The 27,947-nt window shown below is 50.4% G+C and overlaps 2 protein-coding genes across 4 annotated transcripts; both read left to right on the top strand.

The window, feature by feature from the left end:
• Positions 1-3,719: 3,719 nt before the first annotated feature.
• FN3KRP (fructosamine 3 kinase related protein) lies at positions 3,720-11,960 on the top strand. 3 transcript variants are annotated; one of them, XM_068529601.1, is made up of 6 exons: positions 3,720-3,885; positions 7,599-7,750; positions 8,114-8,205; positions 9,176-9,258; positions 9,915-10,037; positions 10,266-11,372. In XM_068529601.1, exons 1-6 carry the CDS (start codon positions 3,745-3,747, stop codon positions 10,602-10,604), a joined length of 930 nt encoding a protein of 309 aa, XP_068385702.1. In that variant the 5' UTR covers positions 3,720-3,744; the 3' UTR covers positions 10,605-11,372. The 3 variants fall into 3 exon arrangements, with proteins under 3 accessions (XP_068385702.1, XP_068385703.1, XP_068385701.1); XM_068529602.1 differs by lacking the exons at positions 3,720-3,885; positions 10,266-11,372 and adding exons at positions 3,941-7,240; positions 11,824-11,960; XM_068529600.1 differs by lacking the exon at positions 3,720-3,885 and adding an exon at positions 3,945-7,240.
• A 5,880-nt stretch (positions 11,961-17,840) lies between these two features.
• Positions 17,841-27,889, top strand: FN3K (fructosamine 3 kinase). The gene is made up of 6 exons (XM_068530991.1): positions 17,841-18,266; positions 20,481-20,632; positions 21,515-21,606; positions 21,981-22,063; positions 26,417-26,539; positions 27,445-27,889. Exons 1-6 carry the CDS (start codon positions 18,126-18,128, stop codon positions 27,781-27,783), a joined length of 930 nt encoding a protein of 309 aa, XP_068387092.1. The 5' UTR covers positions 17,841-18,125; the 3' UTR covers positions 27,784-27,889.
• Positions 27,890-27,947: the final 58 nt, after the last annotated feature.

The following is a 27,947-nucleotide window of genomic DNA, read 5'->3' on the forward strand; positions in this document are numbered from 1 at the left end:
CCCGGGCCCCCTGCATTGGGAGCGTGGAGTCTTAGCCACTGGACCACCAGGGAAGTCCCTAGGCTTTAAAATTTTAAATATTATATTTTTAATTTCTAAAAGCTCTTTTTGGTGTGTCAACAAAACAATTAATAGCCAATTTAAAGAGGAAATAGAGAATTCTAATCGAGCCAACCTGAGGATTATAATCCGGGAGACAGTCTTTCAGAAATCTCTGAGGACTGTTCCACCTGTTAGAAGTTGAAGGCACAGTCAGATACATTTTTGAGACAAAGGATCGTACATCAAAATGGCACACTGAAATTTTACATAAACATTACCAAAGATATATAGTCCAGATCTGCATGTACAGGCAAGCAGTAGGTCACTATGATCCCTTACAGAATTAGGAAGGAAAAATTAATCTTCTAAGGAGTTACATTGCTGGCGTCAGAAGTAGAAAAAAATTGATATTTATGGTCAAGCAGGCATTCCCACCTTTGAGAAGGTCTGGTTAATGTGTAATGCAGATGCACATTACGGAAGGCCCAGTATGGGCAGGAAGTATGTTATGCTTAAATTTCTTGTCCTGGGACTTCCCTGGCCGTCCAGTGGTTAAGACTTCACCTTCCAATGCAGAGGGTGTGGGTTCGCTCTCTTGTAAGGGAGCTAAGATCCCACATGCTTCGTGGCCAATAAACCAAAACATAGAAGACAGAAGCAGGGACTTCCCCGGTCATCCATCCGCCTTCCAATGCAGGGGATGCGGGTTCCATCCTTCGTCGGAGAACTAAGATCCCACATGTCACAGGGAAACTAAGCCCACGCACAGCAACTACTGAGCCCACGCGCTCTGGAGCCTGTGTGCCACAACTAGAGAGAGGCTGGCGCCGCAAGGAAAGATCCCACATGCCTCAACTAAGACCTGACACAGCCAAAAATAAATAAATTTTTTAAAAAAGTAAAAAAAAAAGAAGCAATATTGTAACAAATTCAATAAAGAATTTAAAAATAGTCCACATCAAAAAAAAATTTTTTTTTCTTGTCCTGTCTTAAAACATAAATTTTATTCCCTCAGGTTCTTTATAGAATCTGCTTAGTCACTTTTTTTAGTTTCTTCTTCCCTGTAGATATTTTCAAGCTTGGCTCTTATTTCCTTGGTCATAGTAGGCACAGTTATATGCCATTAAGTGGGCCTGAAAATGCCAGCACCTGCCACAACTGTCTGTTGTGTTGACTTCATGGCACCTTGCTCCCTAGTATGCCTGGTGTGTTGGTCCACTTGGGCTGCCAAAACAAAATTCCACAGACTGGGTGCTTAAACAACAGAAATGTATTTTCTCATAGGTCTAGAGGCTGGAGGTCAGGGTGCCAGCAGCATTGGTTCAGAGTAGAGCTCTCCTGAGGGTTTGCAGGCAGCCACCTTTCCCCGGTGTGTGCGTGAGGAGAGATTTGGGGCTAATGTTCCTTGCTATGTTGTCAGCTCTCCAATGCTTTTTACATGTACTTAAACTGTTTTAATCAGCATTTCTAGTTATTTTCAGCAGGAAGTTTGGTCCAAACTATCCGCAAACGATCTGCTCTTATTCCTTAAATCTTCAACCTTCAAAGCCTCAATTATTCATTCTTTCATTGTTTTAGCACATTCTTAGTGAATGTCCATGACATGACTGGCATTGTGCATCATGCTAAGTAAGCATTGAGAAACAATGGGGAATGTGATGGTCAGTTTTACGTGTCAGTTTGGCTGGGGCATGGTGCCCAGATATACGGTGTCAAACATTATTCTGGATGTTTCTGTGAGGGTGTTTTCTAGATGAGATTAACATTTAAATCAGTAGACTGGTGGGTGGACCTCATCCACTCAGCTGAAGGCCTGCAGAGAACAAACACTTACCTCCCCTGAGGGAGAGGGAATTCTGCCAACAGAACTCTGCCCTGGGCTTCCTGCTGCTGGCCTACCCTGCAGATTTTGGTCTTGCCCCTCCACGACTGTGTGAGCCCTGTTAACCTGAAAAATAAAACACCCTGTAGTTTTACCAGCAAAATGGGTTTATTCAGGAACAGCAAAGAATTGCAATTCAGGACAAGCTGGCTACCACAAAAGCCACAGACAAATCCAACAAAGAAAGGAAAAGAACCTTAGAAGGAAGAAGCTGGAGGAGTTGTTTTGTGTTTTCTTTTTTTAAAAAATTTATTTTGGCTGTGCTGGGTCTTTGTTACCGCGCACTGGCTTCTCTAGTTGCAGTGTGCGGGCTCTCAGTTCCCACACCAGGGATCAATCCCTGGCCCCCTGCATTGCAGGAGCTGGAGTCTTAACCACTGGACCACCAGGGAAATCCCTGGAGGGGTTGTTTTGAACTAAAGTCCATTGGAGGAAAGCGAGAGTTGAAAGTGATGACTGGTTTTCATTGGCTGAGTAGCTTGGGTAATTGATTTCTTGTGGGAGATACAAAGAACACCTTTCTTGGTGAGGCCTGTAATTGAGGATTCTTTCCTGTTGATGATTCTTCCTGTTGGGATCTGTAATCAACAGTTTTTCCTGTTATTGACCCTGAGTGGCCACAGGGCAGAGGCACTTGGTGACACGTCTTTACCTTCAGGCTGTGTCTGGGTGGACAGGGTGAGAGCTCTCCCTTTTGGCCTTCCCACTCCATTTAAAACAGGTTTCCCTTTATTAGTTTCCACAGCCATTTCCCTAAAATAAATCTCACTCTATATACACACACCCTGTTGGTTCGATTTCTCTGGAGAATGCTGACTAACGCGGGGAGCCGTGGACAAAGAATGCTGCCTGCCATATTAGTAAACAAAAGACGTTGAGGCTATCAAGCCCTCAGCCACTGCAGCTATCCCCGACTGTGCACCCTGAGGAATTCAGAATGGAGAACACAGGACACGCCCTAGATAGTTAGGGTGCGTATCAAAGGAATGATTTCACTAAGCCCAGACTGTCGCATTTTCTCATACACAGAAAAGCACTAAATTCATTTACTTGAGATGTCTGTTTTTTTTTAATTAGCAGTAATCTTTTGATGTTTGACTACCTGGTTTTTTTGTTTGTTTGTTTTTGAAAAAAACTCCTGTACATTCTTGCTCTTCCCTTTCCTCTTCTGAACAGTCCCTCAGAGCCATCTGGGAGGCTATCTCACCAGCTTAAGTCCTCAGTAATGCCCCCAATAAAACATAACTCTCAACTTTTAGGTTGGACATTTTTTTTCAGTATACAGAGCAAAGCAGACTTTATTCTACCCTCAAAGCACTAAAGTCTAGTTGGGGAGATTGATGCTAATTGGATAAACAAGTGCAAACAAACAAACAGAAAAGATAGCACCCCGGAGGGTGTTGCAGGAGCCTCCAGGTCGGGAAAGCCCCTGTGAGGGGTGACGCTCTGGAGCCGTGGACGAGGGGCTGGAGCAGGCGGTGTGCCCCAGACCAGGACGGGCCATACAAGGTTAACGGCAGGTCACAGGTAAGGTCAGGGGAAAGGCCAGAGCGATCCCGTGGCGAGGAGAGCCACCAGGGTCTCGAGGCCGTTGGGAGCACAACTCAGCCCCAACCCCACCTCCCGTCGACCCTCCCTTCCCCCATCCCCGCGCGCTCCCGCGGCCAGGTCCCGCCCCTTCTTTTCCCTCCCCCAATCCCTCCCGCGCTCCCACGGCCCGGTCCCGCCCTCCCGCCCCTCACCCAATCCCCACGCGTCCCCGCGGCGTCGCGGCGTCTGCGTACGGTCTGAGGCGGGTACGCGGCCCGGGCGCGGGCGACATGGAGGAGCTGCTGAGGCGGGAGTTGGGCTGTGGCTCCGTCAAGGCCACGGGTCACTCGGGGGGTGGGTGCATTAGCCAGGGCCGGAGCTACGACACGGACAGAGGACGAGTGTTTGTGAAAGTGAACCCCAAGGCGGAGGTCAGGGCTGCCGCGGGCGGGGGAAGGGGGCGGGGGCGGGGGACTGTGGCCCTGGGTCCGTGTCCGGGCTCGGCGTCGGGAGCCGGTCCGGGTCCGCGGGCGGGGCCGTCCGAGCCCGGGTGTGCGGGCCGCGGAGGCGCTCGGTCACCCGTCTTTTTGTCAGGCTGGCCTGGCGTTTTGGGGGGGGTTCGCGGTTCAGCCCTGCGGCCTCTCGAACCTCAGGGAGTTCGGCGCGGGTCCAGGCCCGTCGGGCGCGTGCCCCACCGCCGCGTGGACGCTGTGGGTGGTTTTCACGCGGCCCAGGTGGCCGCTGTCGTGAGAAAATTCATTGGCGAGTTTTGAGCAAGGACAGATAGTAGAAGTCCCTTGTCCCGGGGTTTATTTGAGCTTGCAGAGATCAAAACCCTTTCTGAATACTGAAAGTAATGTAGCCTTGGTCCGCCGGGCTGCTGTAAACACTGGGCGGCTTTAAACACGAACATGTATATTTCTGGGTCTGGAGGCCGGACGTCCAAGATGGTGGTGAGGCTTCCTTCCCTGGTGTGGAGGCCACTTCTGACTGTGTTCTTACGTGGCAGAAGGGGCAGGAGAGCTCTCTGGGGTCTCTTATAGGGGCTCTAATCCCCTCATGAGGGTTCCACTCCTTTGGCCTGGTCACTTCCCAAGGCCCCGCCTCCTAACACCGTCGCCTTGGGGGTTAGGTTTCAACCTCTGAATTTTCGGGGGACACAAACATTCAGTCCCTTGCGGCCGTCTCTCCATTCTGTTTGTATCTGAACGTTTTCTGAAGGGTTCCCATATAAAATAGGTGAGCCTCCCGGCTGAAGTTGACTTATCCTGGTGTGTTGATGTCACTTCTTTGCGCACTTTGGGTGGATCATGCTTGTAGTGTTAGCTGGGAGGCCCTGGATGGCTCCAGTAGGCAAGGAGCAGGTCTGGACAATGCCTTGTTTCAAATAGGGCTGAAGGTGCTGACCCCAGTACCAAGTCCTACGTGTTACACACCCTCAGCACTTTTATCCTCTCTTTGGAAATCATACTGCAGAATATCCCATCTTCAGTGGTGTGGGATGATTTCTTTCTGAAACGATGCTGTTCTCTCAAGACCAACCTTCAACTCTGTTCTACAGAGGTTGGCTGCGTGTCATCCTGTACATCCCTTCTATAGGAATTTGACAACTAATGGTCCTTGAAGTTGCTCTTTTACACTGGTTTCCCCCAGTCAGTACTAATGTAGTGGAGGTGTCCTTCCTTACTTTCCACCACAGGCCTTCTCTGGGTTCTTTTTCTCTTATGTGGCTCCATCCTTTTCACAGCTGTATTTCCACTTTCATTAGTGTTTGTAATAATTCAGAACTTGGTGTAGATTACAGGGAAGCAAATACTTTCTGATGATTAAAATGGAATCTCTCAGTAGTGCTTTTTAAACATTGTTCTGCTACTGGTATTCTGGTTCTTGCTTTTTATTGTCATCAGAGTCCATTTTCTTTTTGCTAATCTTCACATAAGTTCCTTCTAATCCTTTGGTAGATGGTTTCAAACATGTCTCTTTCTAGTTTGCTTGGGAATATACTGTGTGAGTTATGCAGATATACTGCCCATAGCGGAAACTTTTGCTGATTGATTGGAAAATAGGACTGTTTTTATGCTTTGCCTTTTAGGAGGTGAAAATGTCTTCTTCCACACTTCTAAGAGAAGACTACATAGCTGCTCTTTTGTTTTCCTTCTCACTCTCTGCTGGAATGACCTGGTCGAAGTTTTTTCTCTTGATTATGCTTATCTGTCCTTTGCATGCTTGAGTAATTGGCTTTCTGTCATGCTCCTCCCTTAAGTTCTGGATCTTTTGTAGCCCTGCACCCCAGCTAATGCTTACTTTGCCCTTGTCCCATTCTGGAGGAGCAGTGTTCTTAGGGTTAGACACTTAGGACCACATGGTAGTGGACATTTCTGTGAGGGAGCCTTGCCTCTAGCTGGGTTCACAGATCCTTCTTCACCTCTCCCTACATTTTTTTTTTTTTTAATTAAAAAAATTTGGACCTCCCTGGTGGTCCATTAGTTAAGACTCCGCACTTCCAATGCAGGGGGCATGGGTTCAGTCTCTGGGTAGGGAAGTTCCACATGCAGTGTGGCGTGGCCAAAAAAAAAAAAAAAAATTTATCCTTTACTTTACGCTGCACAACCAGTGCTGTAGTACAAAGTATAGCCAGGGCCCAGCTGTGTTCCTTCGTCTTCAGAGAATGCTCTGAAAATTCTCCTTAAGACACAGTTCTTATTTTCCTCCTCAGGAACTTTAGCTCTCCAAAGTAGTATAATAATAATGTTTGTAAAGTGTTTAGAATGGACTGTGAAACTGTTAGCTGCTAACTCAGTTAATTATGGCAGCAAGCCTATGAAATTGGTACTGTTACTAACCCCATTTTACAGATGAGGAAACCAAGGTCACAGAGTTAGTAACTATGCGAAGTAGAGATAGAAGAATGTCCATGGCAGCACTGTTCGTAGTGACCCCAAACTGGAAGCCCAGTGTCCTTCATCATAGACTGGACAAACACGTTTTAGAACATTCACACAGCAAGCTCTACACAGCAGAGAGAATAAACTCTGACTGTTGATGCACCAGCGTAACAAATGCAGTGTGGAATGAAGAGGCCTGACTATCTGCCTCTGTAGAGATGACAAAGCAGACAGACAGATGTGGGGGTGGGGTGGCAGCGGCTGGGAGGAGAGGAATGCCGGGTGGCCGTCACATGGATGTGCTGACTTTGGGAAAGTTAGAGATGGATGCTTCTGAGTTGTGCAGTTTTCTTCATATGCGTCTGTAGAAATTTTACTTTAAAAAAAAAGATACTTTAAAGGGGAGGAATTACTTAGCCTGGTAAGTTAGGGAAGATTTCTCTGAGAAATCAAAACTGGTATTAAGTTGAAATCTGAAGGGGAGGGGGCTGACTTGGCAAAAGAAGGGGGAGGGGTGTTCCAAGCAGAGGTGACATGGCGTGTGGAAGTCTCCAGGCTGGAGGAGGCCAGGGGAACTGTGGGGCTGTCATGTTCCCCGCATGTCTGTGGGGAACTTAGAGAAGACTGTAATCCAGGAGCGCAAGGGGTATGTGTGCCCGCCTGTAAGTGTGGAGGTGGAGCCCAGGTCGGGGCCCAGATGAGGGGGGGATGTGGGCAGGGCCAGGCCCTGTGGGGCTGTCATGAGGGAAGTGGGGTGACAGCTTGGGGTGTGTTCCAGGGTGAGATTTGCCTTCCAAAAGCAGGAACAAGGACTTTTGGACTGGAAATGGGAAAGGTGGTGGAGATGAGGTGGTTTCCAGTGCCGGGTAGGAGATGCCATAGGACTTGGTGGTCCATTCAGGTGAGAAGTTACGCCAGCTTCCTGGCACACGCAGATGGGGGCCGCCTGTGCCTGAGGGCCCCCTGGGACAGGACTGTGGTTGAGGTACTGTGTACACAGTCCAGCTCTGCAAACCAGGCATACGTTTCTCTCTTTGGAGAGACTGGGATCAATGACAATAAAAATATACAAAACTAGAAAGTACAATCCCTCTAATTCCTGTGCAGCTTCAGAACGTGTAATCTGCTCTACTGAAAAGTGGAAAAGCTGTCCGTTCTATTGAGTCTGCAGTCAGCCTTGGTTGTGGTGCTCGAGAAAACATGTCTACACAGAGCCTTGCTCTTCCTCCTTCTCCCCTCCCTGGTTATTTCTCTGACAGGCCAAAAGGATGTTTGAAGGTGAGATGGCAAGTTTAACTGCCATCCTAAAGACAGGCACAGTGAAGGTGCCCAAACCCATCAAGGTCCTCGATGCCCCTGGAGGTGGCAGCATGCTGGTGATGGAGCATTTGGACATGCGGTATCTGAGCAGGTTCGTTTGCTTCAACTTCACCTCTGGGTGCCTTTGTTCTTTCTCTGAGTGGGAAGCTTGCATTTGGGGTGTAAGTTTGCGGGATGTGATAGAAGGAACCCATGACCCCGCACGTCCTGAGTTCTGCAGAATGAGCAGCATGTACTCTGTGGGCCAAAAGCAAACAGGAGAGGAATTTAAGGGTGAGATGCTGACAAAGGACCTGGCTGCAGACTCAGATGAGGCCCTCCATCTCCCGCTTGCTTCACCAGAACAGACTCTTAGCCTCACTGTCTCACTGACTTTGTGTGGCCTGAGACCTTTCAAATGGAGGTGGGTCCCCATTTGTACCATGAGTTTAGTGGCTGTCTTTTGTTTTTACAGTCATGCTGCAAAGCTTGGAACCCAGCTGGCAGATCTACACCTAGACAACAGGAGGCTTGGAGAGACTCTCCAGAAGGAGGCTGGCACAGTGGGTATGGCTGTGGGCCCGAGGGACCCCCCCCTCAGAGGAAGACATCTGGCCGGTATGGGTGCGTGGGTGGAGTTGTGCTGCCACTGTGTACAGTCAGACCTGTGTTGCTGCCACAGGAAAGGAATGTAAACCCCAAGGCTGCATGTTTGGGGTGCAGTGAACACAGTGAATACAATTAGTGTATTGTCTCGATAATGCATTTGAAAGACAGGAAATATTTCCTGAACTCGAAATCCTATCATATTATGGTTCCTTTGACCTCTCACTCCCCAGAAGAAAGCCTATCAAAGTTTCTCTGGCTTACCTTACGGTGCCTTTTCTTCTAGGAACAATCACACATGAGACTCAGAATGATAGCCCTCACGTCTGACCTTTTTAGGGCTTACTGTGGTGGTAGCACTGAGGGTGTCTTCCAGGATTTTCATCCTTTGACGTTTGATAATCCATGTGTAGCCCATATGGTTACTCTGCTAGGCAGAGTAGCAGACACACCAGGGACAGACGACCAAGAACCTACTGTGTTAGACAGACAGACGGCCTCGTCCCTTCCACCTACATGTAGTTCAGTCCTTCCGGATTTACTTTGAGTGTAGGGAGCTGCAGAGGATGAGATCATTTACAAGTACAGCAGTTTATCTTCCATAAGTGGCAAATGCTAAACTGGCCACTGAAGGCTGTCCTTTCCTGATGGGTTATGGGGTGGATTTTCCCTCCTCTTTTGGAGACAGTGTGGTCGCTCCTCTGAGCATCCTCTGGTGCCCCTCCTGGGAAGGAGTGGGTGTCCTGGCTTGTTGACTCTGATGAGACAGGCTCTGTTCCTGGGTCCCGGAGCCCAGGGCCCTTGTTTGGATGAGGACACGAGGTGGAGAAGGGCACGCTGAGGTCAGGCCTCAGAGCTGCTCTGAGCTCCCAGAGCTGGCCCCGAGGGAGCGAGGGGACTGTCATCTCTCTCGTTTCATTTTGCTTGCAAGGGAAAGGAGGTGGGCAAGTGGAGCGGCCCTTTGTGGACCAGTTTGGCTTTGACGTGGTGACGTGCTGCGGGTACCTCCCCCAGGTGAGTGACACCACCATTTTGCCTTCATTTCCCAGTCAGGCCAGCTGTTCAGAAACAGCTGCGGAAAGCACACCCTCTCTCTTTTTTGGCGAAATTTGGTAAAAGGTCTTTGCTCCTTTTTTTTCTTTGCTAATTTTAAGCAGTCGATATGAGGACTATCCACCTCACATGCTAGGTAAGCTCAGAGGAGCAGAGAAGGACCAGCAAGTTAGGATGCTGGATTTCAAGGTGGGTGAAAATTAGAAAGTTAAACTGCGTTTTATTTTAAGTAGGAAACTCTCAAAGGTAGCTTAATGAAAAGGGATTGTAACTTTGAGTTTTATGATTTTGTGGTTGGCTGCCCTGGGGATTTCAGCCTGGGGAGCCATACTTGGGCTGAGTGGGTAAGACGGCGGCCTCGCCCTCTGAGGAAAGGCAGGTAGCTGCTTGGGAGGGGAGCACTGAGTATCCCACGGGGCACAGTCCACACTGTTCAGATCTTGAGATGTTGTGGGAGGTTGTCCGGGAACCTGCCGGTCCCAGCATGTCCTCCAGACCCCAGGCTGCCTGGTCAGCTCCACCCCTTTACACTGGTCCCTGCAGTGGCGCCTCTGGGGACCAGCCCGCTCCACCTTTGCTCTGGCGCTTTCCTCTGAGCTCTGCTGTCAACCACACAGGTGAACGACTGGCAGAGGGACTGGGTCACATTCTATGCCCGGCAGCGCATTCAGCCTCAGATGGACCTGCTGGAACAGGGGTCTGGGGACAGGGAGGCCCGTGAGCTCTGGGCTGCTCTGCAGGTGAGTGTCGCCCCTCCCAGCCTGTGCCCATCATGCCCTGCAGGCCTGATGGGAAGGCGCTGCAGCTGGTGCGGCCACCTGGGCCTGGGCCTGGACGGGAGGTGGGCATGTCTGTGCACCTGTGCACTGACCAGGCTGTGCTTGGGCACTGGGAGCCACACTCAGAAAAGCCTCTGTGTCCCTCCTGTGTGCATCGGTCACTTTGCTAAGGCTGCATTTCCCCCACAGTTAAAAATCCCTGACCTGTTCCATGATCTGGACATCGTCCCAGCCCTGCTCCACGGAGACCTCTGGGGAGGAAACGTGGCGGAGGATTCCTCTGGGCCCATCATATTTGACCCAGCTTCCTTCTATGGCCACTCGGAGTATGAGCTGGCGATAGCCGGCATGTTCGGGGGCTTCAGTGGCTCCTTTTACTCCGCCTACCACAGCAAAGTCCCCAAGGCCCCAGGCTTTGAGAAGCGCCTTAAGCTGTATCAGCTCTTCCACTACTTGAACCACTGGAATCACTTTGGATCAGGGTACAGAGGGTCCTCCCTCAGCATCATGAGGAATCTCATCAAATGAGCTCTGGAGGGAGGCCTGAGTTCGGGTTACCAGATCCTAACCTGACGCCTGTGGCCAGCCTCTGGTTCCTCCTCAGCCTCTTCTTCAGGGATTCTTCCCATTTCTTCACACCCTGGAGTAGCTTCAGACCAACTTTCCAAGCCTCATAAAGTACGTGACATCTCAGAATAAAGGTTTTGTCACCCTAAAGTTAGACTTCACAGCTAGATAAAACTGCACTAGAAATTGGATGTGAACCAAGGGACCAATGGAGGGCGGGCTGTGTCCAACCCGCAGCTGCCCCGAAGGTAAAGAAGGGAGGTAGTCAGAGTGCCAGGTGCTGCCACCGAGGGCACCTTCCCACCGGCTCCCCGTCTCCTCTCCAGGAATGACTGCTGTCCGGGGTAATGCTTCTTGGTGGGTCAGACTTGGGTCTAGACGTGAAGGCATCGTCCTAGGAGCACCTCCTGATGATCAGTCCCAAACCCAGCACATTCCCTTTCCTTTCTGTACCGCCACTGGACCTGCCGCAGGCGGAGCAGGTCTGGACGCATTCTGGGAGTGACCAAACTGCTCGCCTCAGTGTCCCTGGTCGATTTAGGAGCCAGGGAACTGCTTCTGTTAGCAGCCCGTCAACTGCCGATTTCATTTGCATTGTAGAAACCAGCGCTAAACCAGTGGTTTCCCTCCTTCAGTCTTGCAGTGGTGAGAAATGTTCATGAATGGCATTGATGCTAACAAATCCCTTTATGTAAAAATTTGAATAAACTTTCAGTGGTTTCAGTGATACGTGAGAGTGTTGATTTCCCTTGTTTAAATCATAATTCAATATTTATTGGAGCTGTTTGCCAGGAAACCTTTGTAATATATTCTGAAAATAAATAGGTACAACTGTTGTTTCTTAAAAGAACACATTTTTTCTTGGCTTTGATCAGTAAGAGAATAGCTCAGAGCTTCCAGATAAGGACAGGTGCAGGTGTGGCCTGAGGACTTGTTGCTACACGACTCAGGTCCAGTTTAACTGCTGTTCTTCTCACCCTGTGAGATTTGGTTAACAGTAAAGGAAGGTTGAAGATAGCTATCAAATTGCATTTCACGGAAGAAGCCAGTTGGTGGCCCCTACTAGCTCTGGCTCAGGGCTTGGAGGATGCGGGTGTTAGAGAGGACAGTGTCTCATGAGGTGGGTCCGATAGGATGTGTACACGTTTGCCTCTCGTCTTCTTTTTGTTTCTGTTTACAGGTCAGGGCCCCTCAGTGGAATTCAGAAGCAGAACTGATGCCTTCAGAGTTTGTTTTTTGTGGGACGGGAGAGAGGACTGTGACTTTTTTTTATCACTTTAATTATTACCCTTTTTTAACTCTCAGTTATTGATGTTTCTTCATTGCAGTGGCAGCAGTGGCATAAAAAATAAATAAAATTTCTCCATGCACAAAGTGCGTCTGATGGACGGAAGATGACACAGGAAGGACGTATTTCAGTTGGAGGAAATTTCTCACTGTGCTCGGGGGCTGAGGTTGCCCCAGCAGGACACCTGCCGTGAAACTTCCAAGCGAAATCCGGTGCCTGGATCAGGCCCAGCCTGGGCCAGGAGGCATGTTGGGGAGAAACCTGTCCCCCACAAACCTCTCAGCAGGCATCCCTGGTCCCCCCCTTCCCCTCCTGGGGCCCTGGCCCTGGGCTGAGGAATCCCACCAGGTGGATGGGGGAGCCTATGCCTGGGGGCTGTGCCAGGTGCAGGGAGCGGCTGCTTCTGCCCCATGGTGGCCCCCCGCCATGTCAGCCCAGCATTACCAGGGACTAGAGTCAAGGCTGGAGCTTTCCTGGAGTGCCGCATCTTAGGTAGGCCGCCAGCGAGTGCAGTCAAGGCAGAGATATTGGGGAGTACCTCAGAGGTATGGCAGGCACGCAAGCAACAATTTTATGATGTTTCCCTGCTTTTGTGATGGCACAGTATCTGTCAGCTTTTTTTTTTTTGGCTGTGCCGCGCAGCATGCAGGATCTTAGTTCCCTGACCAGGGATCAAACCCATGCCCCCTGCAGTGGAAGCGCAGAGTCTTAACCACTGGACGCCAGGGAAGTCCCCTCTGTCAGCTTTTTAAACTGCAGTTTGCTGCGATTGCTTATTCTAAAATATCTACTTTTGTATATAATTTTGTATTCATAAGTATACATATTCCTATATAAAGGGTTGCCAAAATTGTATAAACCTCAGGCCCAAAGGCCACTGGACCCCCAAGAGTTGCTGCTTGTGGAGTGTTCTGTTCCCTGAAGGCCCCTCTGTGCATCTGAGGATAAGCTGGCACAAATGGATTGGGGAATATTGTCCCCATGTCCTCTCACATTCCCCTCCTTCAGATCTAACTTGCTGCTTCCGAAACACCAGGAAATCGTATAATTGGTGGTGTCCAGAACAGACTGAGGCAAGGCCTGGAAGGCTATCTTGGGAGTGAAGTGTGTATCTTCAGGGCTTGGGTTTTGAGATCGCTCTCAGGCTCATTGTAGGTTTGTGGCTCAGAACACCAGCTGAGACGACAAAGAGGGAGCTCTCGTGGAAGAGGGTCTGACCGAGGTGGGTGCCCTGACTGTAAAAAAAAAAAAAAAAGCCGGGGTTCTGACAGGGTTCCGTCTTGCTGTGCAAAGTCCCACTCGGGTGGTTCAGCAGCCGTGGAGGCCACAGGCCACCACTGTGCTGTCTTGAGCTTCACGTCTGCAGGGCAGTGTCAGAAGGACACTTGTAAACTGTTGGGACTCTGTTATGGGATGATGTTATGGGCTGGATTCTGTTTGGGATTCAGAGGGAATCTGGGAAATTACAGCCAAAATCAGGGAGGAAAATGCACATTTTGGAAAGTTCAGTTTGCTTCAGAGAGCAGTGCACCCAACCCCTGGAAGAAGGTGCCAGTTTGCTCCAAACAGACATGAATCTAGCAAACCTTTACCCTGCATCACACAGGACTATGTGTCTATGACATCCTAGTGGAGGGGTCAGGAACCCATCCTAGTGGATGGTCTTAGAAGCCTGGAGACCTTCCACCTCTGGTATAATGGAAACCATGCTGTACTAGGGGCTGGGGGACCAGTACAAGGGGCGAGTCTTAAGTGAGTTACGTGAGTTTTGAATCCATTCCTAAAGTGGGCCCAGCAGAAGACCTAAATAGACATTTTTCCAAAGAAGACACACAGATGGACAACATGAAAAGATGCTCACCATGGCTAATTATTAGAGAAATGCCAATCAAAACTACAGTGAAGTACGACCTCACGCCAGTCAGAATGGCCATCATTAAAAGTCTACAGATAAATTCCAGAGAGGGTGTGGAGAAAAAGGAACCCTCCTACACCGTTGGTGGGAATGCAAATTGGTGCAGCCACTATGGAGAACACTATGGAGGTTCCTTAAAAAACTAAAAATAAGACTTCCCTGGTGGTCCAGTGGTTAAGAATCCACCTTCCAATGCAGGGGACGCGGGTTCAATCCCTGGTTGGGGAACTAAGATCCCACATACCACGGGGCAACTAAACCTGCGTGCCGCAACTAGAGAGAAGTCCACAACGAAGAGCCTGTGTGCTGCAACGAAGACCCAGAACAGTCAAAAAAAAAGGAAAAAACCCACTGATTTTCAACCAGGAGCAATTTAAAAACAAAAAAACTAAAAAACTAAAAATAGAGTTAGCATATGATCTGGCAATCCCATTCCTATCATATATCTGGAAAAGGTGAAAATTCTAATTCGAAAAGATACATGTGGGGCTTCCCTGGTGGCGCAGTGGTTAAGAATCCGCCTGCCAAGGCAGGGGACACAGGTTCATGCCCTGGTCCGGGAAGATCCCACATGCCACAGAGCAACTAAGCCCGTGCACCACAACTACTGAGCCTGCAGTCTGGAGCCCACGAGCCACAACTACTGAGCCCACGTGCTACAACTACTGAAGCCCACATGCCTAGAGCCTGCGCTCTGCCGCAAGAGAAGCCACCGCAATGAGAAACCCGCACACCGCAATTAAGAGTAGCCCCAGCTCGATGCAACTAGAGAAAGCCTGTGCCACAGCAACGAAGACCCAATGCAGCCAAAAATAAATAAATAAATAAAATAAATTTATTAAAAAAAAAAAAAAAGATACATGCACCCCAGTATTCATAGCAGCACTATTTACAATAGCCAAGACATGGAAGCAACCTAAATGTCCATTGACAGATGAATGGATAAAGAAAGATGTCGTATATATATACAATGAAATACTACTCTGCCATAAAAAATAATGAAATAATGCCCTTTGCAGCAATATGGATGGACCTAGAGATTATCATACTTGAGTAAATCAGAGAAAGACAAATAACCATATGATATCACTTACATGTGGAATCTAAAATATGACATAAATGAACTTATTTATGAAACAGAAACAGACATAAAAAACAAACTTACGGTTACCAAAGGGGAAAGCGGGTAGGGGAAGTATAAATTAGAAATTTGGGATTACAGATACAAACAACTATATATAAAACAGATAAACAAGGACCTACTGTATAGCACAGGGAACTATATTCAATATCTTGTAATAAACCATAATGGAAAAGAATATGAAAAAATATAAATGTACAACTGAATCATCTTGCTATACAGAAATTAACACAACATTGTAAATCAACTATACTTCAATAAAATAAATTTAAAAAAATAAAAAATAAAGTGGGCCCAGGTAACAACACCCATGGGGTTGTTGACGATGAACTAACTCCCTGGCGAGAGCCCTGCCAGTAAACACTGCTCAGCATGTCTAGAGCCTGTCTCTCAGGGCGAGGGGTGGGGGGCAGCTTCCTCTGTGTTCCTCATATTCTCCCAGTGAAATTGCTTCCAAAAGCTCCTTGTGTGAGAACTTGCCTCCCGGCTGGGGTTTCCTCTTGGGCAGATGTGTGCGGATATCCTGGAAATTGTTCAGAAACAGCAATCAGAGATCAGAGTGGTGGGGGACTGTGGTGGGCATGGAACAGCCGCCCCATCACAGCCGACTCTGAATTCCTAAGAGGCGGCAGAATACCCCTCCCTTTCCCAGAATCTGTGTGAGGGGCATGAACCCAGTATGCTTACGGTGAAGGCCAGGATGGTGGGCTAGCCTTGACACCTGGAACACGTCCACCGGCCCTGCTGGCAGCCAGGCCTTAGGCTCCTAACCCCTGCCCCAGCTGCCTGATTTCAGAACGGGCTGTTGTGATGGCCCTGGGGCTGTGCCCACAGCTGCCTTCCTGGTGCCCCTTTTCTGAGCAGCGTTACACCCTCCCCACCCTCCTGAGACTCCCCCCCACACGGAGCAATGGGACACTTTTGGCCATGGGCTGTGTTTCCCTTCTCGGTGCCACCGGACTCGGTATTCACCGTAAGGATCTGAGTGAGCAGGAGAGTCGCTCCTCTGCACAGTGACCCCAGTACCTTGGCTGGTACTACCACCCCAATCCACACCCCCAGATACATTTCCTGAGAACTCCTGCAATAGCTGCCTGAGTTTTAGCTACAGTTGGGGCTGAGAGGTGCCTTCTGCACCTTTGCAGCCATCATTCTGGTTCTTGGGGAACCAGGAGACTGGCCGTAGTGGGGAAGGGGCTGCTTGGATGTGTCTGAGTCAGATCTCCCAGTTGAGCTTCCTACCACAAACCAAAACTCAAATGCAGGCTTGGGAGGAGGGCGGGCTGGTTTGCAAAGTCAGCGTGCTCTCCTAGGCATGTGTCTTCATGCTGAGGATTCTGTCCTTGGACCCAGGGCTACTCAGATGGGAGCTGGGAGGCCTGGGGAGCAGCCCCAAGTGCCTGGGTTCGGGACCAGTAAGATGGTGTGCCGCTGCCTGGCTGCCACCCAGCATGTTCACCCTACTTGGACAAACCGTGGCCACAGCCCAGAATGGGGCTCAGTCAAGACCAGTGTCTCCTGCAAGAAAGGGCAGGAGGGGGCAGAAGGGTGGAGCTCATGGGCACCTGACCCCGGCAGCTTTGGGACTGGGTTTAGACCAAAGATTTGGAATTCCGAGAGAACAGAGAAAACAGGATGGAAATCATAAGGAAAGAGCTGAAGAAGCTGAAGGCAACTTCCCAGGGTTGGGGGACCCAAGTTTCCATCCTGAAATGGCCCACCTGTCCTGCCCAGAGGAGACTCATCTTGGGCACTTCCCTGGGGAATTGTCACATACCGGCAACAAAGAGAGGATCCAAAAGCCTCCAGAGAGAGAATAGTTTCCACACAGAGAATAAGACTCCACAACTGGCTTCTAGCTTCTCAACAGCACAGGAGCTGGAAGGTGAGGCCACAGAGCCATCTCAGTGGTGCAAGAACAGCCTGCATTTCATACCCAGCAGGACTGCTCATCAAGAATAAAGATGTCTGCAGAAGTGCGAGAGCTCATCTTTACTGTCACAGATCCCTTTTCAGGATGCAATAGGAGCTTGGGCTTCGCCAGACTGAGAGGGAGAGCTGGGAGGAGGGAGACTTGCGGGGGTCAGACCCTTCGTACAGATGCCAAACAGTCTCCTGCCTACCTGCTCTCAGCCATGCATGTGTGAGGGCATGTGTACATGCCTTTGTGCACATGGCACGTGTGTGTGTGTGTGTGTGTGTGTTTTCTTAATATTTATTTATTTATTTGGCTGCACCGGGTCTTAGTTGCAGCATGCGGGATCTTCATTACGGCATGTGGGATCTTTAGTTGTGGCATGCGGGATCTAGTTCCCTGACCAGGTATGGAACCTGGGCCCCCTGCATTGGGAGAGCAGAGTCTTAACCACTGGACCACCAGGGAAGTCCTGGCACATCTGTGCCAGGAAGCTCCCTTCCTGGGACAGCCAGCCTCTGTAATCAGGAGTCACACTCCGGGTGTGGTCAGCTGCCTGGTATCAGAACCCCAAGAGCAGACTCTATCTCTGATGGGCACCAGGCGCCCTGACGAGCAAGCCCAGTGCCAGCAACCGGTGTCACCAGGCAGTGCCTGGGGCCTGGCAGGACGTGGTCAAGACCGCCAGCCTTGTGTGGACTGTGTGAGACCTAGCAAGGCCTGTGACCCGCATCCCAGGGACGGCAATCTCCCCTGGACTGTCCTGGGTATTGCTGGGTGGGAGGGCTCTGGGCCGAGGCCCAGAGAGGGTTCAGGGAGCCTCCGTACAAGGAGGTCAGGCCCTACAGGGCCCTGGGCAAGTCCGAGGCGGGTCCAGGCTCACTGACTGTGGACACACGGAAGGGCACCGCCCCCACGTCTGTCCCGCTATCAGAGAGCTCCGCCCTCCTCCCATAGCGCTGGGTCCACCCGGCTTGGCCTACGGGGTGGGGGCGGCGAGCGCTTGCCCGGCCTGACTGAACCCCCGCCCTCACCCTCCTGCGAGAGGAAGACCGGGAGGCCGGACACCCGGGCGCTGGGAGCCCTTAGGCCGCGCAGACCGGGCGCCTCCACCACGGACAGCTGCCTCGGCAGCGGCGAGCTCGCGTCCGGGCTGGCTGTCTGCGCGGTCCCAGGTCCCCCGTGTCCCCGTGTCTCCCGTCCCCCATCCCTCCCCCGGCCCCATGGAGCAGCTGCTGCGCGCGGAGCTGCGCACCGCGACCCTGCGCGCCTTCGGGAGCCCCGGGGCCGGCTGCATCAGCGAGGGACGCTCCTACGACACGGATGCCGGTCCCGTGTTCATCAAGGTCAACCGCAGGACGCTGGTGCGTGCCCCCCACCCCACCCCACCCCTCCCTGCGGCCTGAGCCTGCCCCGGGAGCTGGAGGGGAGAAGGGGTTGAGGGTGGGGGAGGGCTGGAAGGAAGCGGGGGAGGAGAGGAGGGTGGCGAGGGGGCTCAGACGCTCAGGGGCTCAGGGAGAGGCAGCGCCGTGGTCTGGTCCTGGGCCAGGCCTGGCAGTCACAGCCCCGGGGTCAGCTTGCGGCCTTGCAGAGGCTCAAGCGATTTCTGTGGGATTCCGAGGTTTTGTCTGCTGCGGGATTAATTTACTTCCTTTTGCCTGGATGCACAGGAGTTTTTGGTGTCTGTTTTAATTTCTCAACCATTCAAGCATGGGGGGTGGTGAAGCTTGGGGTCCTGGGCTGCTTCTGCCACTCCCCTGGGGCTCAGCTCTGGGCTCCGCTCCCCACAGCCCCTGGGTCCTCCCCGGCAGATGGAAGGAGGAAGGAAGAACCCTTGCCCGACACAGAGGGCCAGGCTTCTGCTCCTCCTACTCACAGGCCATGCTTGTGTTTGGACCTGGTTTCCATCGCCTGCTTAAAATATTGCTGTTAAATATACATGGAAAATAGTAACACTTTACAGATGGAGAAAACTGACCACAGTGTGTGCACCTCAGATGCTGAGGATGGCGCTCCCTTGGCCCTGGTGGGCAGCTCCAAGGAGGCCCCTGGTGCTCTGTGGGCCAGGCCCCTTTGAGATGTGGCAGTGGGGAGGGGGTGTTGGCTGTGGGCTGGAGAAAATCCCAGAGTGACCCCTCCAGTCCCCCTGCAGCACTGCCAACGTTTAGGATGGACAATGGGTCAGCACTGGTCCGGCATCCCTGCTCTGTTGGCACCAGGAACTGTTAAAGAATCTGGTTTCAGTACCCAAATCCCTCAAAACAATAAGGCCTGCCCACTGGGAAGCAGTATTGGGTTCAGGGTTCACGGTGGCCCTGGAAACTTCGCAGCTGGTTCCTGAAAGCTCTTCCAGGCTGGGATCCCATTTTTCAGCCTTGAAACCTTCAGTGCTGGCACACAGTAGGTGATCAATCAATACACGAGAACAGGTGATAGGTGAGGCCCTCAGGATGTAAGCAATCTGGAGCCCAGGTGTCCTCTTCCCCTGTACGTTTGGGGTCTCACCCTGGGAGCATGGCTGGGGGTCACTGGACACCCCGCTCCATGATTCTAGGTGTGGATTGGCAGTTAGGAGGACACCTTGCACGTTCTCCCCTCAGGTCCTTGAATTAACGGATGGAATTCTTTTCCTGTGTGGAAATAGATGCTTTGATCTTGTTCACAAAGCTTAGTTCTATAGCCAGAGGGATTCGCAAACCATATTAACAAACACATTTTTAACCCAGATATCGTGTACCTAAGGTGAGAGTTCACCTAATTTAAAATTGGGATATTTGTACAAAATGTTTTAGAAGTAGGAAGACCCCTGGGTCCCAGTGGAGGCTGTTCCGCTGCCCTGGGGAGTGGCTGTCTTCTTCTTGGGTGGGGTGCATGGCTCCTTCCCAGCCTCCAGGCCCTGGTGGGTGCTTGCCTCTGGGGACCGGCCCTGGACCCCCCAGCCCCTGCCTTCCCCCGCCCCAAGTGTGTGCCCCAGTCACTTTGGCATGCCCCCCATGCTGCCCCTCATTTGCTGTAAGTGCTCAAGGCATCGTGGGGGCAGGTAACCTGGAAGGGGACCCAGGCGCAGCCCCATACCCTCCACTAACCTGCACTTCAAGGCACCCCACCAGCACCCCCATGGCACCCTGTGGCACCCCACAGCACCCCACTATACCCCCAGCACTCTCATGGTCTACTACAACACCCCATAGCACTCCCACCACCCCACAGTACCTTCATGGCACTCCCAGCACCTCCCAGCACCCCCGTGGCACTCCTAGCACCCGAAGGTTTCCCCAGCACCCCCAGAACCCCACCCCACCATGGCTTGTGCTTCCTTACCTCTCAGAGCAAGCTTGGTGCAGGCCTCAGTATCCTGTCCACCCTAAGCTCTCGGTGCAGCCCCTTCCTATCCAAAGGGGGCCACATTGCGTCCCACCCTCTGGGGGCGGATGCCTTGCTCCCCAGCCAGTTTTCAGCAACTGGAGGTCCTGGGTACTTGCGATCCCACATGGTGGCTTCTGTCCAGGGCTGTGAGCCTCAGCCTGGCTGCATAGCCCCTGCTGGCGTCGGAGTTCACGGCCGTGTTCTGGACGCAGGCCCGGCAGATGTTTGAGGGGGAGATGGCGAGCCTGGAGGCTCTTCGGAGCACCGGCCTGGTGCGGGCGCCTCAGCCTATCAAGGTGATTGACCTGCCTGGAGGTGGGGCTGCCTTTGTGATGGAGCATCTGAAGATGAGGGGCCTGAGCAGGTGAGAGAGAGAGAGAGAGTATGTGTGTGTGTGTGTGTGTGTGTGTGTGTGGGTATGTGTGTGTGTAGATGTGTGTGTGTGTGAGAGAGAGAGAGAGAGACAGGGAGACAGAGAGAGAGACAGAGAGGAAGACAGAGACAGAGAGAGGGAGACGAGAGAGAGGGGGAGCAGCCTCTTGCTGAGCTGCCCATATAACTCCGTGCAGGGAGCAGAGGCAGGGCCAAGAACCACACCTGCCATCCCTGATGGAGACAGGAGCTCTTGCTTTCCATGCAGGGTCAGTTTGAGGTTAGTTTGGCTCCACAAAGCTGTGCCAGATAAGCGTGTTTGAACCATCCATTGCTTTGTGCTCAGAGGGCACCCGTGCCAGCTCAGTTTGGGCAGTGAGGTCTGATCTAGAAATTATCTGAAGTCCTTAATTTTTTTTCTAATTATTAAAGTTATGTATATTCATTGTTTAAAAAATGGTGGAAGACGCAAACTCATGTAAAGAAAACTAAAGGCACCCGTCATCCCAGAAGCAGGGAGCAGTCACTGCTACATTTTGGTGTGTGATTATCACACCAGTCTTTTTCTTATATGTGATTTACATTTGCTTTTACAAAAATTGGGAGCCTTTTTTTTTTTTTTTCTACTTAACATTACTTTTTCCCTTGATTTGTCCCTTAATTCCCAGTACCTCCGTGGGCTTCAACAGAAGCCTACCCCTCTTGGTGATTTTATACTATTTTGTTTTTTGGAGGTCATTGCCTACAGTTCATTTTTTTCAGTTTTTAAAGAACAGAGAGTAGTTTTTAAGGTATTTAAAACATTTCTCAAAATGGAACATGCTAGCTGGTTGTTGTTTCTTATTTTAATTGGCTGCATTTCTTCTTTCCTCAGTCAGGCATCAAAACTAGGAGACCAGATGGCAGATTTGCACCTTTACAACCAGAAGCTCAGGGAGAAGTTGAGGGAGGAGGAGAACAGAGTGGGTATGTTCAGACTGCTGTTGTGCACCCTTGACCTGGGTGCATCTACCCTGGGTTGGTGCTTAGGGGGGACATTTCAGTAATGGGTTGGGTTGCACACCACCTGCCTGTAGACTGCAGTGTGAAACAAGAGATTGTTAAATAAGAATTTTGATCATAAGCTAGTAGAATCAGCTCATGGCCCCTTTTATATCCAGCTCTGCTGTCCAGTGTGCTTGAGATAGGCGTGTCCTTGCTGGTCCACGTGTGGACCAATTGCTACCACGTGTAGTACATCCTCAGCCACCCATGTTCCAGCAGTGCAGCCCAGGCCCATCCTGATGCTCTGCTGAGGTCTGACGTTTAAGAGAAAGACAAGCGGCACTTTCTGTTGACAGGCCAGAGGGCTGAGGGTGCCGGGCCCCAGTATGTGACCAAGTTCGGCTTCCACACGGTGACGTGCTGCGGCTTCATCCCACAGGTGAGTGCCTGGGGGAGGATGCTTCTGCTTAGTTCCTGACGCCCCAATGCTGGTCACCCCACCCCTTGTGTGTGACAGAGTGCCAGTCTGCTGGGCACCAGCAAGTCTGACTACCTGATTTCTGAAAGCAGAGTGTGAGCTGTGATAAGTGGGCTGGGGAGAGTAGGTGTCGAGTTTCACTGAGCAGAGCTCAGAGGAGGTGGGGAGCTGTGGGGCAGGAAGAAGAGCATTCTGAGCAGAGGAAACAGCAGGTGCAAGGGCCATATCACAGGAGGGCATGTGCTAAGTGTGGAGGACGGAAGTGGGTGGGGGTAAGGCAGCATTAGAGGTCAGGGACTAAGTCCTGGTCACTCAGCCCCTCTCCTGGGGCCTTTAAAAATTATTAGTACTATTGAAAAAAAAACTATTAGTACTATTGAGATGTAATTCAGTGACATGAATGTCACTTTTAAAGTGTACAGTTTAGTGATTTTTAGTATATTCACAGTGTCATGCAGCCATCACCACTGTCTGACTCCAAAACATTTTCATCACCCCAAAGAGAAACCACATACCCATTAGTAGTCACTCCCCATTACCCCGCCCTCAGTCACCGGCAACCACGAATCTCTGTCTTTAGGATTTGCCTATTCTGGACATTTCGTATAAATGGAAACACATTGTACAATAGATATACTTTTATGTCTCCCTGGTGTGGGCAGAGGGCTGTTCTTCCAGGCGGAGGTCACTAGGGGCAAGATCCTTATGAAGCTGGAGGCAGATTTAGGGATCTTAGTCAAGGGGTAGCCCTCACATCTGGGGTCCCTAGAACTGTACCTGGTGGTTTACCAGGCTTGTTAAGACCCCATGAATCTCTGCTGAAGCCAGCTACCCTGGGGGTTACACACCTGTCTGGAGCTAGTGACCAGCACGATAGTGTGGTCCCAGGCCAGTATGGCCAAATGTGGCTTGTTATCCTGCTTCAGATGTTGAGTTTAAGAGCTACGAGTCTACAGAGATTTGGTTGACCTCACACAGTGGCTTTTCAAGAACTGAGGAATGAACTTGTACACAGAACCCTGATGTGTGAAGCAGGTGAGGATGGGGCTGGCCTGTTAGGGGACACAGGCAGCCCCCGAGTGCCCCTTCAGAGTCCAGGATCAGTGAACCAACCTAGTTTAGCTGCAGCCTGGCCAGGAAGGGGCAGGAAACCTGGGAGGACACCTGGTCCCCCTCCTTGTGCTGTGACAGGATGGTACTGGATGTAGTGTCCGACAGACATAGCCTGGATGGACCAGCCTGAAGTTTCAGGAGGCTCCCTGCTCCTTGGGAGGACTGAGTGGGCCCTTAGGGGCTGCAGCCATTCATGGGGCAACCCTGAATGGTGGCACCTAGTGAGCTGAGCCCCGTTGGGGCCATTGGCTCGGTCAGAGGACTGACACAGTTTGTTTGCTGCCGTGTCTGACTCAACTCCCCAGTTGCCATCGCAACACCAGGAGGCGGGTTGCCATTGACCCATTTTATAGATGAGGAAAATGATGTGCAGAGAAGCCAGGTGGTGCCTGAGTCATGCAGCTGGTAAGCGCAGGGGCCAGGGTTTGGCCCTGTCTGGCTTCAGAGCATAGGCCCTGACCGCCACACATCCTGACCCACCTGGTCCAGGTGAAAGCTGGGTCCTCCCACCAGCTATGCACCCAGGTGGCCCCGCCTTTGGTAGCTCAGGGGAAGGTCATGTCTTTTCGTGGGTGAGGGAATCACGGCCCATTGGTTCAGGTGGAGGGCTAGCCAGTGCTGGTCTCCAGCTCCAAACACACAGTCTATGTCTTCATGACCTGGTCATCTAAGAGGTAGACCGAGGCTGGGACACTAGGGGCCTGGGCAGGCGGATGGGGCACGAGGGCATGCCATCCCATACGCCTCAGGCTGTTTGGGGAGGGGGCCTCCCGCCTTCTCTTGAGGTGCACCTAGCACCAAGGGGGTGAACCCAGGGCCTCAGCCACCACAGCCCTCTGCACAGGGAGTCTCCCTGCTGAGGATGCTGACCAGAGATGCATGCTCTCCAGAAAGTTCCTCCCTTAAGGAATTTCACAAAGTAACCCTTGTATAAAATAAGCTTTGCATCTTTTTTTTTAAAACAACTCTATTAAGGTATAATTGACATAAAATAAACTGCACCTATTTAAAAAGTACAGTTTGGTAAGTTTTGACATATGTATGCGCCTGTGAACCGCTAACTGCAGTCAGGTCAATGAGTATATCCATCACCAAAAAAAGTGTCCTCCTGCCCTTTTGTAATGTTTTCCTCCTGCCCTTCTCTGCCGCTGGCAACTGCTGATCTGTTTTCTATCACCATAGATAGGTTTGCATTTTGTGTAATTTAATATAAATGGAATCATATGGTGTGTACTCCTTTTTGTCTGGCTTCTTTCACTTAGCACAAACATTTTGATATTCATCCATGTTGTTGCCTGTGTCAAAAGTCCATTCCATTGTATGATAAACCACAGTGTGTTTATCCATTCACCTGTTGATGGACATCTGAGTTGTTTCCGGGTTTTGCTTTCACAAATAAAGCCGCTATGAACCTTCATGTGCAAGAGTTTGTGTGGACAAATGCTTCCACTTATATTGGGTAAATACCTAGGAGCCAATGACTAGGTCAAATGTAGGCTTATATTTAACTTTTTAAGAAACTACCAAAGTATTTTCCGAAGTGGTTATACCATTTTACATTCACACCGTCAGTGTATGAGCGTTCCAGGTCCTCGGCATCCTCGCATACTTGGTATTTTCCTTTTTCTAAAATTGTAGCCATCCTAGTGGTTGTGAGGTATCTCAGTGAGGTTCTGTTTTCCCTGATGACTAAGGATGTGGAGCATCTATCTATTCATGTGCTTATTTGCCATATATTAGGGACATAATTGTTTAGGATTATTACATCTTCCTCATCAGTTGACTTCCTTTCCATAGTGAGATGACTTTCTTTATACTTGGTGATATTCTTTGCTCTGAAATTTACTTCCATATTAATATAGCTACTCCAGCTTTCTTTTGACTAGTGTTAGCATGATTTATCTTTTTTATCCTTTTAACCTGTTTCTGTTTTTATGTATAAAGTGCATTTCTTGTACACAGCTTATAATTTGGTTAAAAAATATAATTGGGTTAAAAATAATTGCTTTAAAAAAAAAATAATTGCTTTATCTTTCTAACCTGTTGATCTCTGTCATTTAACTGGGGTGTTTAGACACATTTAATGTACTTATTGATATGGTTAGGTTTGGAACTGTTATTTCTTTTTTATTTGTCTTATCTGTTCTCTGCTCCCCTTTTACTCTTTTTTCTTTATTGTTGTTGTTTTTATAAATTTATTTATTTATTTATTTTTTTGTGCATTGGGTCTTCGTTGTTGGGTCTTCATTGCTAAGCGTGGGCTTTCTCTAGTTGCCGCGAGCGGGGGCTACTCTTCGTTGCGATGCGCGGGCTTCTCATTGCGGTGGCTTCTCTTGTTGCAGAGCTTGGGCTCTAGGCGTGTGGGCTTCAGTAGTTGTGGCACATGGGCTCAGTAGTTGTGGCTCGTGGGCTCTAGAGCACAGGCTCAGTAGTTGTGGCACATGGGCTTAGTTGCTCCGCGGCATGTGGGATCGTCCCGGACCAGGGCTCGAACCCGTGTTCCCTGCACTGGCAGGTGGATTCTTAACCACTGCACCACCAGGGAAGTCCCACCTTTTATTCTTTATGCTCTCTTTCAAATTAACTTTTAATGTACTTATTGATATGGTTAGGTTTGGAACTGTTGTCATTTCTTTTTTATTTGTCTTCTCTGTTCTTTGCTCCCCTTTTATTCTTTATCTCTCTTTTGAATTAACTAAGTATTTTTTAAAAATTTATTTACTTATTTATTTTTGGCTGCGTTGGGTCCTCGTTGCTGTGCGCGCAGGCCTTCTCCAGCTGTGGAGAGCGGGGGCCTCTCTTCGTTGCGGCACACAGGCCTCCCACTGCGGCGGCTTCTCCTGTTGGGAAGCACGGGCTCCAGGTGTGTGGGCTTCAGTAGTTGTGGCTCGCGGGCTCTAGAGCGCAGGCTCAGCAGCTGTGGCGCATGGGCCCAGCTGTACCGCGGCACGCGGGATCCTCCCGGACCAGGGCCCGAACCCGTGTCCCCTACATTGGCGGGCAGATTTCTAACCACTGCGCCACCAGGGAAGTCCCTAAGTAAGTATTTTTAATGATTCCATCTTATCTCCCTTGTTGGACACCGATAACATTTGCTGTGCTCTTTTAGTGGTCGCTTTAGGGTTTAGGCGGATGCCATGCATAACTCTGTCCTGTGACCACCAGCTGCAGCACCAGCCCCTCCTTTCCCTTGTTGCTCAGGTGAACGACTGGCAGGATGACTGGCCAACCTTCTTCACCCAGCACCGGCTCCAAGCACAGCTGGACCTCATTGAGAAGGACTATGCTGACCGAGAGGCACGAGAACTGTGGTCACAGCTACAGGTGGGCACAGCAATTATCCTCTGGGAGAGGGGCTGTTCTCTTATGAGCCTCCCACATTTGTGTGGGACCCCCTGCTAGAACAGAGCCAGAGTGGGGACTGCTGAGCCTGCAGCAGAGCTGGCCTAGTCGTGGACCCATAAGTGTCCTGACTATTGGCTTGATGGGGAAACTGAGATGGGGATGGGACCTGAGGGCATACTTGACTCCTGAGTGCACCTCTCACCTGCTTGGTCACCAGGTACTTAACCTCAAACTTTGCTCATGTGAAATGTAGGTGTTTGGCTTGTAAATGGTGGCATTTACTATTACTTTCTTGTCCATTCTTATGCTGTTTTTTTCACCAAGGCACAAAAACGTCTTACCTCTTAGAGCAGGTGTGGGTAGCAGGTGTGGGTAGCACTTTGAAACCAGAGTGATTGGTTTCAAAATGTAACTCTCAAAATGTTAAAAACAGAACTCGCGTATCAGTCTATCAGCATGCATCAAAGAAATTTTATTTAACTCATTGCTGAAGTAATCAGGCTACAAAAGAGGTGCAGATATATATGTGCTGTGAAATAAAAGAATAGCGCAGAAAGTTTGCTAAGTTACATACAAAAAGACTCCACTCAGGTTATACAGTTCATATTCTACATGACAATAAAACCATAACCTCTGAGGTTCTCTACTCTATTGTATGGAAATCATTAATATTGTAGCGCTTCTGGACCTAAATTAGTAGTAAATACTAAGACAAAATTACATTTCCCTGGAGTCAGAGGATCCTTATCCCTGGGCTTGGTACAAAGTGGTGGTTGGACCCTGAGCAAACACAAGGTCGTTTTTGCCTTATTTCCAAGCACTGGATGAGGAGACGGTGGCTCCCAGGCCTGTGATAACTCTGTGCACAATAATTATTTTCTTAGGTGAAGATCCCAGATTTGTTTTGTGGCCTAGAAATTGTCCCCGCCCTTCTTCATGGGGATCTCTGGTCAGGAAATGTGGCAGAGGACGACACCGGCCCCATTATTTACGACCCGGCCTCCTTCTACGGTCATTCTGAGTTTGAACTGGCGATTGCTTTGATGTTCGGGGGGTTTCCCAGGCCCTTCTTCACCGCCTACCACCGGAAGGTCCCCAAGGCTCCAGGGTTTGACAGGCGGCTGCTGCTCTATCAGCTCTTTAACTACCTGAACCACTGGAACCACTTCGGGAAGCAGTACAGGAGCCCATCCCTGGGCACCATGAGGAAGCTTCTCAAGTAGCAGCCCGCCTGTGTCCCCTGCCCAGCTGCTTGCCAAAGGACCAGGGCGGCAGCACCAGAGGCGGCTTCAGAGATGAATAAAGCCCATGGTGGTTTCAGGGATGGAACTGTGTGTGTCATAGTTTCACCTGCGTCTCCGTCCTCCATGCAGCTGGGTTAATTTAT

This window comes from Eschrichtius robustus, chromosome 20, assembly GCF_028021215.1.
Source record: "Eschrichtius robustus isolate mEscRob2 chromosome 20, mEscRob2.pri, whole genome shotgun sequence".
NCBI classification, from domain to species: Eukaryota; Metazoa; Chordata; class Mammalia; order Artiodactyla; family Eschrichtiidae; genus Eschrichtius; species Eschrichtius robustus.

Bases quoted from the DNA above. Each gene is read 5' to 3' on its own strand.
- FN3KRP (XM_068529600.1), top strand. From the start codon at position 7,037: ATGAGGGGGGGATGTGGGCAGGGCCAGGCCCTGTGGGGCTGTCATGAG. The intron at 8,206-9,175 runs GTATGGCTGTGG...TTTGCTTGCAAG, and splicing joins GAAGGAGGCTGGCACAGTGG to GGAAAGGAGGTGGGCAAGTG. The intron at 10,038-10,265 runs GTGAGTGTCGCC...TTTCCCCCACAG, and splicing joins AGCTCTGGGCTGCTCTGCAG to TTAAAAATCCCTGACCTGTT.
- FN3K (XM_068530991.1), top strand. From the start codon at position 18,126: ATGGAGCAGCTGCTGCGCGCGGAGCTGCGCACCGCGACCCTGCGCGCC. The intron at 18,267-20,480 runs GTGCGTGCCCCC...TTCTGGACGCAG, and splicing joins AGGTCAACCGCAGGACGCTG to GCCCGGCAGATGTTTGAGGG. The intron at 22,064-26,416 runs GTGAGTGCCTGG...CTTGTTGCTCAG, and splicing joins GCTGCGGCTTCATCCCACAG to GTGAACGACTGGCAGGATGA.